The 15,653-nt window shown below is 39.0% G+C and overlaps 1 protein-coding gene across 1 annotated transcript; it reads right to left on the bottom strand.

Annotated features, from left to right (window-relative positions):
* Positions 1–41: 41 nt before the first annotated feature.
* Positions 42–15,212, bottom strand: LOC106612814 (flotillin-2). The gene is made up of 11 exons (XM_014214331.3): positions 14,957–15,212; positions 12,993–13,074; positions 9,549–9,639; positions 9,067–9,190; positions 8,361–8,479; positions 6,280–6,393; positions 5,904–6,023; positions 3,753–3,967; positions 3,211–3,394; positions 2,557–2,706; positions 42–2,227 (listed from the first exon to the last, which is right to left on the bottom strand). The coding sequence occupies exons 1-11, from the start codon at positions 15,003–15,005 to the stop codon at positions 2,189–2,191; spliced, it is 1,287 nt and encodes a 428-aa protein (XP_014069806.1). The 5' UTR covers positions 15,006–15,212; the 3' UTR covers positions 42–2,188.
* Positions 15,213–15,653: the final 441 nt, after the last annotated feature.

Raw genomic sequence — 15,653 nt, 5'->3', positions numbered from 1 at the left:
TGTCCACATCGATGCAAGATACTCAATTATTAGAAGAAGAGCACACCTATTTGTAATTTTATTAGCATGACAGATGAAGACTGAAATATGGTAATATTATGTAACATTCACAAATATGTAGTCCTGTTGAAAAATAAAAACATCTACATTGACTCCAAAAAAAATGGAGTGCATGAATATCTCTATATTTGACAACAGTAAAGTGATGATTATTTTCACAAAAAGTATCCAAAAAGTATCTTTAGTGGATTGTCAAAAAAATACAAGCTTAGCCAGAACAATGCATTTGGTTGTGAAGCCACAAAGTAACTCAAATCCAAATTACAGTTGTTACACAACTGAAACCTTTTCACAGTATTGGCAAAATTACTTAGATTACAATGGCTGCAATGAAGTAGAGTCAAATCAATTTGAGGGCAGACAAAAAGAAACATAACAGTAACAGTCCTTCATGAAACATGAAATTAAGAAAGTCATTTTCATTTGACTAATTAAAAAGAACATTACGATATGTCTGGGAGGGGGAAAGGGCAAGGAAACATTTTCCCAACATTATTTGAGCGCTGATATTCTTTATAATTTGCTCAGTGCTTTTTTGTAATCTGTCCACTTACATAATAGCTGGAGTTTCCCATCTTGGTTTCCCATGATCTCATGTTGAATAGTGCAAGTCACCAAATCAGTGATGATCTTGATGAGTCTTACCTCCACGATGACTAACCACAATACAACAAAAAGCCAATATAAATCAGATTGCGATTCAGTCTTGGAATGAGCTCAACAAACAGATCATAAACATGGAGGTAATGTGGAATGACAATAGTGTAACAGTACATATACCCTTTTTCACAATTATAGATAATTCAAAGCAAGATAAATGACTAAATACATTGATCAGCATTGTCTAAACAGGAGTGATATCTTTCTCTGACAAGTGTATGATATACAGAGTTATCTTTAAGATTACATCGTGGACAGAACCTGAAGAGCTGTCTTACATGGCTTAAAATGTACTTACATTACTATATAAAACTGCAACAAGTGTCTGTCAATGTTATAATCAAGTCACACTAATCAATTGAAACATGAAATTAAGAAATCAACAGAATGAACAAAATTACTTCTTAAAAACATATCACAGCTCGTATTTTTTTTAAATACCTATTCCTGTATAATAAAAATGATAAGGAGCAATGACTAGTGTTTGGCTATGAGTAACACCATTTTACTACTTCTTGGACTCATAACCCTTGGACTCAAAAACGGAACTTTCACCAGGACAAAGAGTTCTCTCAATAAATTATGCTACATCATTAGAATCCCACAAAGTACTTAATCTCTCCCTCAAACTTACTTCAAGTCAATTCAGTACTTCAACTTACTTCACACCAATTCAGAAAGATGCAATCATAGCCAAAGAAACAAAAGGACTGCCAATCAGGTTTCTGGGATGAGTATAAAAAGCCATTCTTGTTGCTATAAATGAAAGTGTGTTTGGAACAATGTAAAACTAAAATGAAAACACATTATTTCTTAAAGAGTGGGAAGAATTCCCAGTTACCCAGAGTTTTGACTAAGTAGAAGCCTAAATAAATAATTTGAGGATAGTAAGCAGTGAGCACCTTGTTTCATGTAGCACTTGATACCACTTGTCACCTGATTGTGAAAACCCATAACTCATCATAAAGGACAAATTAAATCAGTTAAATTAAAAGTTATATACATTAGAGTACAGTAACTTCCATAACCTATACAATAGTCACATGATAGCAAGAAGAGATAATTACTGAGTAATAATGGTGTGTAATAGGCAAGGTGAGTACAATTTTGAAAGAAAATCATAGAGGTTGCTCTTCTTGACAGCTGTTCACTGACATGAAATGGTAAGGTAGAGACTAGAGAGGTTTATGAGTAAAATCAAAAAGGCTCAGTTCATGCTAAATGATTAAAGTCATGCGATCTACTTATTGTAAAAAGCTTCATGATTCAAAAAGTAGTGAACTCAAACGATACAGAGTATATGAAGGAGCAGCGGTACATGCAGATATTCTGGTCCTGTAGAAATTAAGGCACCAGAGGTTTAAAAAAATCCACTTGTTCATATTTAATAAATAAATAATAATTTCAAGGGTATTGAAGGCAGTCTATGAGAGTGCATAAAACAGAGAGTAGAAGGGAGAGATTGTTTTCAGGCCTGAGCATCGGTCATCCTCTGCAGTAGTGGGATCTGTTGAATAGGAAAAAATAAATAAAAAATGTTTAGGCTAGAAAGAGATATTGTATGCTAAAGTATCATTTCACTATTTCTGAAAAATTGCATGTAGGTTGGAACAATCCAGCAGCACCAATAGGATTCTGTAGGACCTATTGGCTAATTCATAGAATTATTATAACAGACATTAGCACTCTATTCAAGTCAACGTTCCATGATGGGTGTAATTATATTTCTATGGACTCACTAATCTGTTTTACCTAACATTTTCACCATGCATGTCTGGTGAACAATACTATACTGACGCTAAGTGAAGTTCCACTTCCTGTCCAGCCCCTAATTACCTTTGATAGGTCAATTCCTGTGAGGGCATTGATGGACACAGGAAGTTCAGCCAGGAGGCGGTTCACTTCCCCCGTCACATGGTTTCCCTCCCCGCTTAGGATTACTATCTCATTGGTCCTGGCCAGCGGCGCCGCCACCTTGGCTGCAATCTAGGAAGACACGGGCACATTGAGATGTTTTTATTGTACTCACATCACAAGACACATTTATGGTATATAATGGCATATTACATCAACAAATCATCGGACTTGTGAGTCACTTTAAGATGGTGTAATCTGACACTTGTACATGTAGGCTACCACCTCTAACACTGGCTGACAAAGATACCGTAGATAACTACTGGCTGATGACTAATACCACTGTACTTTGTCCAGTCAGAAATAAAAAGTCAAACACCGGCATTATTACTGTTACTAGATTTTAACTGTTTATTAGTATCAATGTTACTAGGTGTATCTGGGGGCATGTTAATGAGTGTCTACTGTACATCTACACATTACTACCTCAATATGAATATCTGTATGAAGGTCTCGTCAAGGCAGTAGTGATTTAATTTGATCAAATCTAAACCATTCAAACGCACGCATGAATACACTGCATTTAAAATAATCAGTGCAATATGACTTATGTGACTTAATTCCATAGTCTGTTACCTTGGGCAGGGCCTCCAGGACAAGAGCAATCTTGGCTGCCTCTCCATACTGCTGGTAAGCCTCAGCCTTAAGTCTCATCTTCTCAGCCTCAGCCTTCCCTATAGCCTCAATGGAGCCAGCCTCTGCCTCGCCAATTCTCCGGATCTTCTCTGCCTCTGCCTGGGCCGTTAAAACCTTCTTCATCCTGAAAGACACAACACACTTGTATCAGAACTGGGAAACTAGATTGTTTTCCAAAAGAGACAAAAAGTATCCGCTAGTTTCCAAAATAAACAATTTAATTCATATGCTATTATTGTGTAATTACCATTTTAACTGCTCACTTGTTAAAAAACGAGCATTTTTTTCACAGTTAAATGAAGTGCTACCAATCTACATGTGTTGAAGAATTCCAGACTCATGAAAAAATGTTTTTGTGATAGAAGACATTGCACATAAAGTTGAGTGGAATCACTAGTGAACAACAGTTGGTATGTTACAGCTAGGTAAGCGTATAACGGGACTGTGGATATGCTCTGTTATGATATAAAAGCTGTTCTCACTTCTGTCCCTCAGCCAGCTGTTGCATCTTGTATGCCTCTGCCTCGGCAGGCCTCTTCACCATGGCGATGAGCTCCTTCTCTGTGCGGAAAATCTCCTTCTCCTCAATGGTGATCTGCTTCTTCCTCTGAACCACCTCAATCTCTATCTCCTCCAGCCTGATCTTCTGCTGTTCTTTAGCTGCCTGCAGCTCATAGGCCAGCTGGGCTTCCGCTTTCTGGAGACACAGGGACAGAGAGAGACATGACCATGATGCCCATGTTGAAGCACACAGACAGAGACAGGATCATGACATGGCCGTCTATGTTGATAGAGGAGTTTTTATGTTGAGGTTGGCTGGAGGGAGCATTTGGCTGCTTAGGGCTACAGTGAGGGAAAAAACGTATTTGATCCCCTGCTGATTTTGTACGTTTGCCCACTGACAAAGAAATTATCAGTCTATAATTTTAATGGTAGGTTTATTTGAACAGTGAGAGACAGAATAACAACAAAAAAATCCAGAAAAACGCATGTCAAAAATGTTATAAATTGATTTGCATTTTAATGAGGGAAATAAGTATTTGACCCCTCTGCAAAACATGACTTAGTACTTGGTGGCAAAACCCTTGTTGGCAATCAGAGGTCAGACATTTCTTGTAGTTGGCCACCAGGTTTGCACACATCTCAGGAGGGATTTTGTCCCACTCCTCTTTGCAGATCTTCTCCAAGTCATTAAGGTTTCGAGGCTGACGTTTGGCAACTCGAACCTTCAGCTCCCTCCACAGATTTTCTATGGGATTAAGGTCTGGAGACTGGCTAGGCCACTCCAGGACCTTAATGTGCTTCTTCATGAGCCACTCCTTTGTTGCCTTGGCCGTGTCTTTTGGGTCATTGTCATGCTGGAATAACCATCCACGACCCATTTTCAATGCCCTGGCTGAGGGAAGGAGGTTCTCACCCAAGATTTGACGGTACATGGCCCCGTCCATCGTCCCTTTGATGCAGTGAAGTTGTCCTGTCCCCTTAGCAGAAAAACACCCCCAAAGCATAATGTTTCCACCTCCATGTTTGACGGTGGAGATGGTGTTCTTGGGGTTATAGGCAGCATTCCTCCTCCTCCAAACACGGCGAGTTGAGTTGATGTCAAAGAGCTCAATTTTTGTCTCATCTGACCACAACACTTTCACCAGTTGTCCTCTGAGTCATTCAGATGTTCATTGGCAAACTTCAGACGGGCATGTATATGCATTCTTGAGCAGGAGGACCTTGCGGCCGCTGCAGGATTTCAGTCCTTCACGGCGTAGTGAGTTACCAATTGTTTTCTTGGTGACTATGGTCCCAGGTGCCTTAAGATCATTGACAAAATCCTCCCGTGTAGTTCTGGGCTGATTCCTCACCGTTCTCATGATCATTGCAACTCCACGAGGTGAGATCTTGCATGGAGCCCCAGGCCGAGGGAGATTGACAGTTATTTTGTGTTTCTTCCATTTGCGAATAATCGCACCAACTGTTGTCACCTTCTCACCAACCTGCTTGGCGATGGTCTTGTAGCCCATTCCAGCCTTGTGTAGGTCTACAATCTTGTCCCTGACATCCTTGGAGAGCTCTTTGGTCTTGGCAATGGTAGAGAGTTTGGAATCTGATTGATTGATTGCTTCTGTGGACAGGTGTCTTTTATACAGGTAACAAGCTGAGATTAGGAGCACTCCCTTTAAGAGTGTGCTCCTAATCTCAGCTCGTTACCTGTATAAAAGACACCTGGGAGCCAGAAATCTTTCTGATTGAGAGGGGGTCAAATACTTATTTCCCTCATTAAAATGCAAATCAATTTATAACATTTTTGATATGCGTTTTTCTGGATTTTTTGTTGTTATTCTATCTCTCACTGTTCAAATAAACTTACCATTAAAATTATAGACTGATCATTTCTTTGTCAGTGGGCAAACGTACAAAATCAGCAGGGGATCAAATACTTTTTTCCCTCACTGTATATTCAATGTTAATTCTGGGCTCTCTGATCGCGTAAAATGTCGCATTTACTAAATTACTAACGCCTACTGATAATTTAGACTCAGATGGACCAACATCACAGACTAATTTAGTAGACTGGAATTTCTATCACACTGTACTCATTTAACTGACATTCAAAAGTGGAGTATGGAGTTCATGCAGACCTTGGTGTTGACTTCTTGGTTGAAAGCAGCCTTCTGCAGTTCAAGTTCTCGTTTGGAGTCGGCCATCTTTGTGTCGGCCAGGAACTTGACATCCATCATCTCCTTCTTGCACTCCGCTTCCTGGCGAGAGAGAGAGTGAGACAACGAAAGAGAGAAAGAAACAATGAGAGAGAGAAGAGATTTGAATGTACATGAGCGAGAGAGGGCGAAAGGATGAGGAGAGAGAAACAGAGTGGAAGTGTATGAGGAGAGGAAAAGGGCAAATTAATCAAATGAGCTTACAAACGTTTCAAATGAAATGTATGTACATTAATACAGACAAACATAACCCTAGAATTAATTGCCCCTCAGGAATTTTAAATGTATTGAATCTTACTCTTATCCCAGCATCCCTTTCTGCCTCTGCCACACCGATGTCTGCATCCCTCTGGACTGCTGCTGTCTGAGTCTTCCCCAGTGAGCTCAGGTAGTCCACTTTATCATAGACATCCTACAACACACACACACAGTAGCTCAGATTACTATACACTACCAGAAATACTTGAGGGAACAAAAACATAAATAAAATGTCCAACATCAACATGTAATAACATTAATTGATTGTCGCACTTGCAGTGAAGAGCTTGTCATGACGTGGCCCTTTCTGGGTGTAGATCATTGCTTCCCCCCTCTCTCACACTCTCTCCTAACCCAAGTTTATCACCTCCGGTCGTAAATACCGGGTAGAAACTACCATGCAGTATTGAGGGAGAGTGTCTCCCAGAACAGAGACTTGGCCAAACTCCTAATCCCCAAAATGAGAGAATTAAACCATATTGCTACTTTTGAGAATGATCCGTGGACACTTAAGGGACAGTTATGACGAGTGCATTTCATTTGGTGATCTCATGAAGAACAGGAAACACACATAACGGTATCTCTTAAAGTATACATTTCCCAGCTGCCAGGTTTACATCTAAATATTGTGAAAAGTATGTGATTAAACAGGAAACTATTTGTGAAAAGATGTAATGTGATATTAACCTTCTAAATGAGTATGGATTTTCATATAAAGATTAACTAGTCAGTGGCCACACCCCCATGACCCTAGACATCACATTAGGCACCATGGACCGCCCTTTTCTACTGTTACATTCACATCAGACTAAGCAAACCCCAGTGTGAGCTGTGGTTGCGAATGGTTAAGACCACGCAAACCCCAGTGTAAGCTAAGGTTGTAAATGGTTGAATCTCTAAGACCAAAACATGCCGGGTGACGCTGGTTTGTGAAGTGGTTTAAACTACAACTCTACTAAAGGACAGGACTATACCACGTGGAGCATTGGCTACACGGCTGGAAATGGTTAAACTCTGAGACTATCGATCCCTACAGAATAAGAGCAAATCTTAGACGTATAATTACTAGTCCGCAGCTAGAAATGACGTAAACCTAGAACGAGAATACCAACAACCGCCGAAACTTCGATTCTATGAGAACATTCCCGATTGGTACTCTTTAGTATCCATTCTAACAACCACAAAATACTTTAATCTTCAGGGAAACGCAACCAGAGAGACTCTGATGAACTCTCCAGCAGACGGACCGGATTCCAACAGAGAAGACAACAACGACATACGGGCGTAAATATATACTTGCAATTATTCTCAAATGAGCAGCCGTTCATGTGCGAAGGGTTGGCATTTCAATTAATATAAATCTAGACTGTGTGTAATGAATCTATTTTGTCTTTCCCGCTCAGTCTCACCCCTCCCTTTTGTCTACCAAACTGTCATATCGGCTTTGCCCACTAGGGACTTTCCTATCATTGTTAGTAACCAATATCTACTGTTTATGTATTTCTGTGATTTGATTAGTTAGTAAATAAATAATTAAGCCAATTTGTATATGGCTGATTCATAATTTATGCTAGTGTTCATGCAGATAACCAAGAATTCTACGACGTTCAGATGAGACTGATAGAATGTAAAGAATAATTAATGATTGATTGCTATTGATATAAAAGATCTTCAGATCTTTAAGAGTGGATTCGGGAGATAGCCGCTCTATATAAACAAATGCTTCAGTGGTGCCCCAACTTCCTAGTTAATTAAGTTTACATGATTAGTTTAATCACGTAATAATAATTACACGTAGGGAATTGATTTGAAAATAGCATGTAATCTCATTTAACCATACTAGAGACACAACAAGCTGATAATAAAAAGTGAGTCATTGACGGGGACTGTGACAGTCTAGGCTAACTCACGGCTATTAGAACTACTACCAATCCACATTACTCAATCCTAATCAACAACGGTGAAGACTAGTTAAGTGGAGTCACCTCCCAATCAACAGGTTTACATCATTCATTAAATGCCATAGGATAAAACACACCAATAAAACTAAAACATTCAAATAAAAACGTGTGTTTAACTGCATTTACCCTCCACACTTCATGGCACCACTAACTGACTCACCTTGATAGTGAAGCTGAGGATCTCAATTCCCATCCTGCCCACGTCAGGCGCTGCCACCTCCCTCACCAGCTGGGCAAACTTGTCCCTGTCCTGGTAGATTTGCTCCACCGTCAGTGTGCCTGGGGAGTGGGAAGAGCAGAAGAGCCTGTCAGTCTCTACAACACTGGATATAGACCTACTTTACTTAATTAAGGCTATCCCACATGGTAGTCAAATAATCACTGAAATTCATGGGTATTTACAAAGATAAAATGCATTGATAAAACAACATAGATCTCTAAAGTCATCATCATCATAAAGTAAAACATGATAAAATCTCATAATACAGGACATATAATGTTTACTTTTCAATAGTGCAGTGTGTATATTCTCAGATTTCATGTTTGTGGTTTTAGAAGTTACCCTTTCACACATTCAGGCTCTCATTACATTGACTGTCATTTCTAATTTTATCTAAATTATTTGAATTTAGACAGGCTATATTTAGTACAAAGCTTGAACAAACTGTTTGAAAAGATACCCATCTGCAATTCTTTGTTGTTGAAAAACTACCCATCAGCAAAACCCATGTGTATGTGGGACGCTGAGGTTTAGCCACTGATTTACATCAGCTAACAGAGAACAAAGCTAACAACAACCAACTGAAATCAACAGAAGACCATAATCTAAAAAAATATATATTTTACTTTGGAGAGATTCTCCTCACCTAGAATTGAGCGTAAATGTCCCTCCAAGGTTTGCAAAACCACTCCTTTGATTTCGGGGACGGATTTGCCCAAAAACTGCTCGCAAGCAATTGCCAAAAGATCATGATCTGTCATCACTTTGATCTGGAGAAGAGATGAAGGAGAGATTTGGAAAGACAGACTGTGGCCTGGTTGCATACGCAAATATGAATCACTGTGATTTAACAACTTGATCTATGGCTGTAAGTTAGCGAGCTCTTTGTGTAAACTACAGCTGCAGTTTGTAAACTGGTATGCTACAATGAGATATTAAAATCAATAACAATTAAAGTTATAAATAGGTAAGACATATTTTCCAATTCAATGGTGTCGGTTTCATACAACTGACGAAATGATACTTTGGCACTGTTTTCACTGACAACGCATTTTGCGAGACAAATGATGGGAGGTATGTCATGGTGGTGACTAGTCTGTTTCCAGCATTTTTTAAAATTATTTTTACCTGTGCCACCCCAGTGACAGTGATGGCGACCCCCTCTGCAGTCTCAACATCCTCACACTTGGGTTGGAGTGTCATAATCTCCAGTGTAATCCTATATGAGGGAAAAAAGTATTTTAGTTAATGCAGACCTTAAAGGGGCAACCTGCAGTTGAAACAATGACACGTTCTCTCCCCACTGTTTTGGAAAAGAGCTAAGGGATGGGGCTGTAGAAATGCAACCACTCAAATTCATAGACAGAGCTATGGATACAAGGAGTGACCATCCATGATTTCAAAATGATAGTTTTAACCATCTTGTGAGGCTATAGTATACAGTGTTTGTTTTAGAGGTCGACCGATTAAATCGGAATGGCCGATTAATTAGGGCCGATTTCAAGTTTTCATAACAATCGGTATTTTTGGCTACCGATTTGCCGATTTAATATATTTTTTTTTTAAATAATATTTTTTGTATCTATTGCAAGTCAGTTAAGAACACATTCTTATTTTCAATGACGGCCTAGGAACGGTGGGTTAACTGCCTTGTTCAGGGGCAGAACAACATATTTTTACCTTGTCAGCTTGGGGATTCAATCTTGCAACCTTACGGTTAACTAATCCAACGCTCTAACCACCTGCTTTACATTGCACTCCACGAGGAGCCTGCCTGTTACGCGAATGCAGTAAGAAGTCAAGGTAAGTTGCTAGCTAGCATTAAACGTATCTTATAAAAAACAATCAATCATAATCACTAGTTAACTACACATGGTTGATGATATTACTAGTTTATCTAGCCTGTTCTGCGTTGCATATAACCGATGTGGTGCGCATTCGCGAAAAAGGACTGTCGTTGCTCCAATGTGTACCTAACCATAAACATCAATGTCTTTCTTAAAATCAATACACAAGTATACATTTTTAAAACCTGCATATTTAGTTAATATTGCCTGCTAACATGAATTTCTTTTAACTAGGGAAAATGTGTCACCTCTGCAACAGAGTCAGGGTATATGCAGCAGTTTGGGCCGCCTGGCTCGTTGCGAACTGTGTGAATACTTTTTCTTCCTAACAAAGACAGCCAACTTCGCCAAACGGGGGATGATTTAACAAAAGCGCATTTGCGAAAAAAGCACAATCGTTGCACGACTGTACCTAACCATAAACATCAATGCCTTTCTTAAAATCAATACACAGAAGTATATTTTTTTAAACCTGCATATTTAGCTAAAGAAAAAAAAAAAAATCCAGGTTAGCAGGCAATATTAACCAGGTGAAATTGTGTCAGTTCTCTTGTGTTCATTGCACGCAGAGTCAGGGTATATGCAACAGTTTGGGCCGCCTGGCTCGTTGCGAACTAATTTGCCTGAATTTTACGTAATTATGACATAACATTGAAGGTTGTGCAATGTAACAGGAATATTTAGACTTAAGGATGCCACCCGTTAGATAAAATATGGAACGGTTCCGTATTTCACTGAAAAAAATTTACGTTTTGTTTTCGAGATGATAGTTTCCGGAGTTGACCATATTAATGACCTAAGGCTCGTATTTCTGTGTGTTTATTATATTATAATTAAGTCTATGATTTGATATAGCAGTCTGACTGAGCGGTGGTAGGCACCAGCAAGCTCGTAAGCATTCATTCAAACAGCACTTTCGTGCGTTTTGCCAGCAGCCCTTCAAGCATTGCGCTGTTTATGACTTCAAGCCTATCAACTCCCAAGATTAGGCTGGTGTAACCAATGAAATGGCTAGCTAGTTAGCCGTGTGCGCGCTAATAGCGTTTCAAACGTCACTCGCTCTGAGACTTGGAGTAGTTGTTCCCCTTGCTCTGCATGGGTAACGCTGCTTCGAGGGTGGCTGTTGTCGATGTGTTCCTGGTTTGAGCCCAGGTAGGAGCGAGGAGAGTGATAGAAGCTATACTGTTACACTGGCAATACTAAAGTGCCTATAAGAACATCCAATAGTCAAAAGGTATATGAAATAGAAATTGTATAGAGAGAAACAGTCTTAGAATTCCTATAATAACTACAACCTAAAACTCCTTACCTGGGAATATTGAAGACTCATGTTAAAAGGAACCACCAGCTTTCTCATGTTCTGAGCAAGGAACTTAAACTTTTTTACATGGCACATATTGCACTTTTACTTTCTTCTCCAACACTTTGTTTTTGCATTATTTAAACACGTTTCATTATTTATTTGAGGCTAAATTGATAGTATTTATGTATTATATTAAGTTAAAATAAGTGTTCATTCAGTATCGTTGTAATTGTCATTATTACAAAAACAAAAAAAACATTTTATATATATATATATATATAAAAACGGCCGATTAATAGGTATTGTTTTTTTGTTGGTCCTCCAATAGTCGGTATCGGCGTTGAAAAATCATAATCGGTCGACCTCTAGTTTGTTTACATTCGCTTTGTTTACAAACATAGTAAAACAAGCTTATATTTTGGGTTCTGATGGAGTACAACAGTTGAACTAAGCTCATGAGGCCTTCAATTATTCAAGAATCAATGGTTACATATCATCAACCAAAAATGGATATAGCAACTGCAGATTGTCCCTTTAACAGCACAATAACAGAGGCAGAGGAGAAAAACGCTCTGCATCAGTATTATGTGACAATGTTGTCACTGACAACACATCAGGAGCAGAAGTAATTGAATAATTTGGAAGCTCAGCTGAAATATTGTTATCTTATCTCATCATTGAATAAATAGCATTGGGAAGTCACATGAGGAGTTTCACAATGGCAACATTTCAGTCATGGAATATTTCTATAGTGGAACGTTTTATTGTTTCTGGAGATTTACTATTTCTATTGCCACCACTTCCTTGACATGCCCCAAACGACTAGTGACTAGTTACTGGCTATTGAGCAAAAATAACCTGAAGAAACCCTAAACAAAACATTGCATGCTTTCATGTAAACCCAGGGGATAATGCTTTACAGTCAGTTAATAAACAGAAGACAGCACCTAACCTACTGTGAAAAAGGGTAAAAATGGGGCCAAGTGACACACGGGGAAAAAAGGCAGAAGAGTGAATGTGTACTGTAGTTTAAGGTGAGGCCAAGTGTCCTTTGCCATGTTTCCATTTGAAACATCCAGAATTCATTAACACAATGTAGGTCAGTCAGGAAAGTGTGGCAAAGAATAAAATAGTCTTCCACGCACACACCTCCTGGCTGATTTTTAGTCCGCAGATGATTGGTGTGTTTACTGATAGCTGAAAAACCTGTTGGAGCTGTGTCCATAAATGATTGTGGGTTTCTAAACCTCAGGCAGCCCTTTTATCCAATTTAGTATTTGTATGGAAATGTTTGGTCTTATTTTCCCATTGAAGAAATAAAACAAGCCTCCTCCAGACCATTTGTAAAACAACCCATGATTGCTGATAGACTGATGAAGACAATTCTATAGCATACCATGACATCGTCATCAACGGTCTCACCTTTGAATGTCAGTGATGAGCCACCAGGCCCAGGCCCAGCCCCCCACCATGTAGGTCTTCTCATCTGAGCCACAACAGGCACCTGAGAAAGGATAAAGACAAGGCGTGAGTGAGTCAGTGGCACAAGATTTCCATCGGGGAAAGACTCTCATTCATCAGCACTCATTAATGATGCTCAGTTGACACCCTTCTTAGTTGTCTTGGTGCCATGCAATAGCTAGGTTACTACAGGGACAAATGTAAAACATGTAGGTATAAGCTACTCAGACTTCTATAAGGGTAGGCTACATGATTACATAGCCTCGTGTATAATTTCCCTGCAAGCTTAGAAATCCCTTGGCCTTGCACTTGGTAGCTAAGCGAGGATCATATTACAGTGTACATAGCTAAGGATGTAGTAACTCAAACAATCAAAACACGGAAGTGTTGGTATCACTTAGCTCATTCAAAACTATAATTTTGACCTAAAATACTTTTGTCCCTCATATAGGATTACACCTGAGAACGTGACGCTCCAAACCAAGTGTGAGGATGTTGAGACAGCGGGGGATCCCCCATCACTGTCACTGGGGTGGCACATGTAAAAAAGAAAAACAAAAAGGAAAAAAAAGAACCTGTCCATAGCCTCACTTCTCAGGCATATTGCATGACTGTTATTTGGAGTTGTGGTAAAGGCCACCAGCTGGAAGGAGACTAGTTGCCACATTGCATTAGCAAGGCTCGCATCCCAGTTCAGCAACATTATAGTGACTGTGTTCCCAGAATTCAAATCAAATTGTATGTCACATGCTCCGAATACAACAGGTGTAGACCTGACCGTGAAATGCTTACTTACAAGCCCTCAACCAACAATGCAGTTCAAGAAATATATTGCTAAGCATTCAAAATGCAATGAGTACTTTTGGTTGTCAGGGAAAATGTATGGAGTAAAAAGTACAATATATTCTTTAGGAATGTAGTGAAGTAAAAGTTGTCAAAAATATAAATAGTAAAGTACAGATACCTGAAAAAACGACTTAAGTAGTACTTTAATGTATTTTTACCTAAGTACTTTACACCACTGCTATTTTCACAGGTAGACTGGTCCTGGCAGCTAAATCAACCAAATAATCAATCTATCGATTCTCAAATGCGATACAGTTCTAGAAACAAATACCTTTACTTTCATATCACATCCACATTTCACAAATGCAAAAGACACACTTAATGTACACTGTTTTAACCGGCTTTACCATAGTTGCAGCCAACAATATTTTTCAGTGACAATATGTTTCTGGGGTTACACACAGGTGTTCGGAGCACGCGAGTTAGCTAATTAGTACAGGTGGTCCCTCTGTCTTTGTAATTAGCATAGGTTGACCCTCTGTCTTCTGTAAACAGGTGTTTTAACATAGAGATATGTGGGGGAACAATAACCCTATAAAAAAGGTGTGTATCAACTTAAGATTTTCCTTTTTGAAAATAGTTTCTTTGATATGAAAGATCAAGTCCTTATGCTTCCAAAATCATACCACAATCAATGCGTGTTAATGTTCAGACAGAGTTGCTTTTAACAAAACTCCCCCACAGAACACGCCTTCGTCCAATGACTCTTATGATGTGTAATGTAATAGAACTGAGAGACACGATCAAGGGCTAGTAACAACCTAGTTAACTACGTTAGTGAAGCGATATGACTTATGTTGTTTATCCGTCGAGCAAAATCAATGCAATGACCGCTTCATTAACTAGCTACACAATCAATGTATTTATAAAGCCCTTCTTACATCAGCTGATGTCACAAAGTGTTGTAGAGAAACACAGCCTAAAACTCCAAACAGCAAGCAATACAGGTGTAGAAGCACTATACATTAACTGAACCGTTGGTAAACGAATAGGTTAACAAAATAACCATATATTAACAATTAAGCTTGTATGATAGCAAGCTAGCTACAGTAGCATGGCAGGAAGGGGGGGACACCTACCAGAGACAACCACGGCTTCATTTGGTCCAACTGTAAGGCAGCTACCCATCTTCTTCTGGTGATATAATCTCTCAAATATAGGTGAAACCCTTCTGTATTGTAATATATATTGGTTGTGTGGTTAAATGTCTCTCAATTCGATTAAAAACAGTAAACATTCACAGCGTCTTTGCCACCTTCCTATTAAATCTCCTGCAAGCCCCCGCCCCAAATCAAGACGGTGACGTAGCCTAGCTAGAAGCTAACGTTTGTCAACATGACATGCCCTGCCCACTTCATGGGGCTCTCTCCCTTCGCATGCAGTGTACAAGTAGCCACTACGTAGTAGCAGTTTCTATTGATAAAAAGGAAATATACTATCTTAGAAACATATAACTTCCCAATACATTATAAAGAACGTAATTATATATGCAAAGCAATACCTTCAGGACTTACTCATTAATTAAATGTAATTTGTGTTTTGTGTTTTGGAGAACATGTCAAGATAGATGCACAATTTATGTTAGAAGATTGCCCCCTGTCGGATAAGAAATGTAATAATACTTTCATAAGATAACTTTTTTTTAAACGATTTTTATTTCACCTTTATTTAACCAGATAGGCCAGTTGAGATTACAACTGCGAGATAAAGCAAAGCAGTGCGACAAAAACAACACAGAGTTACACATGGGATAAACAAACGTACAGTAAATAACAC

The sequence above is a fragment of the Salmo salar genome, chromosome 09 (genome assembly GCF_965601325.2).
Source record: "Salmo salar chromosome 09, fSalSal1, whole genome shotgun sequence".
Classification (NCBI taxonomy): Eukaryota; Metazoa; Chordata; class Actinopteri; order Salmoniformes; family Salmonidae; genus Salmo; species Salmo salar.
This window is presented reverse-complemented; position numbering and strand designations above follow the sequence as displayed.

Coding starts and splice junctions, on each gene's coding strand:
- LOC106612814 (XM_014214331.3), bottom strand. CDS start 15,005: ATGGGTAGCTGCCTTACAGTTGGACCAAATGAAGCCGTGGTTGTCTCT. Junction 6,024..6,279: donor AAAGGGATGCTGGGATAAGA/GTAAGATTCAAT, acceptor CTCTCTCGCCAG/GAAGCGGAGTGCAAGAAGGA. Junction 2,228..2,556: donor CAGGAATTGACCTATCAAAG/GTAATTAGGGGC, acceptor CCTATTCAACAG/ATCCCACTACTGCAGAGGAT.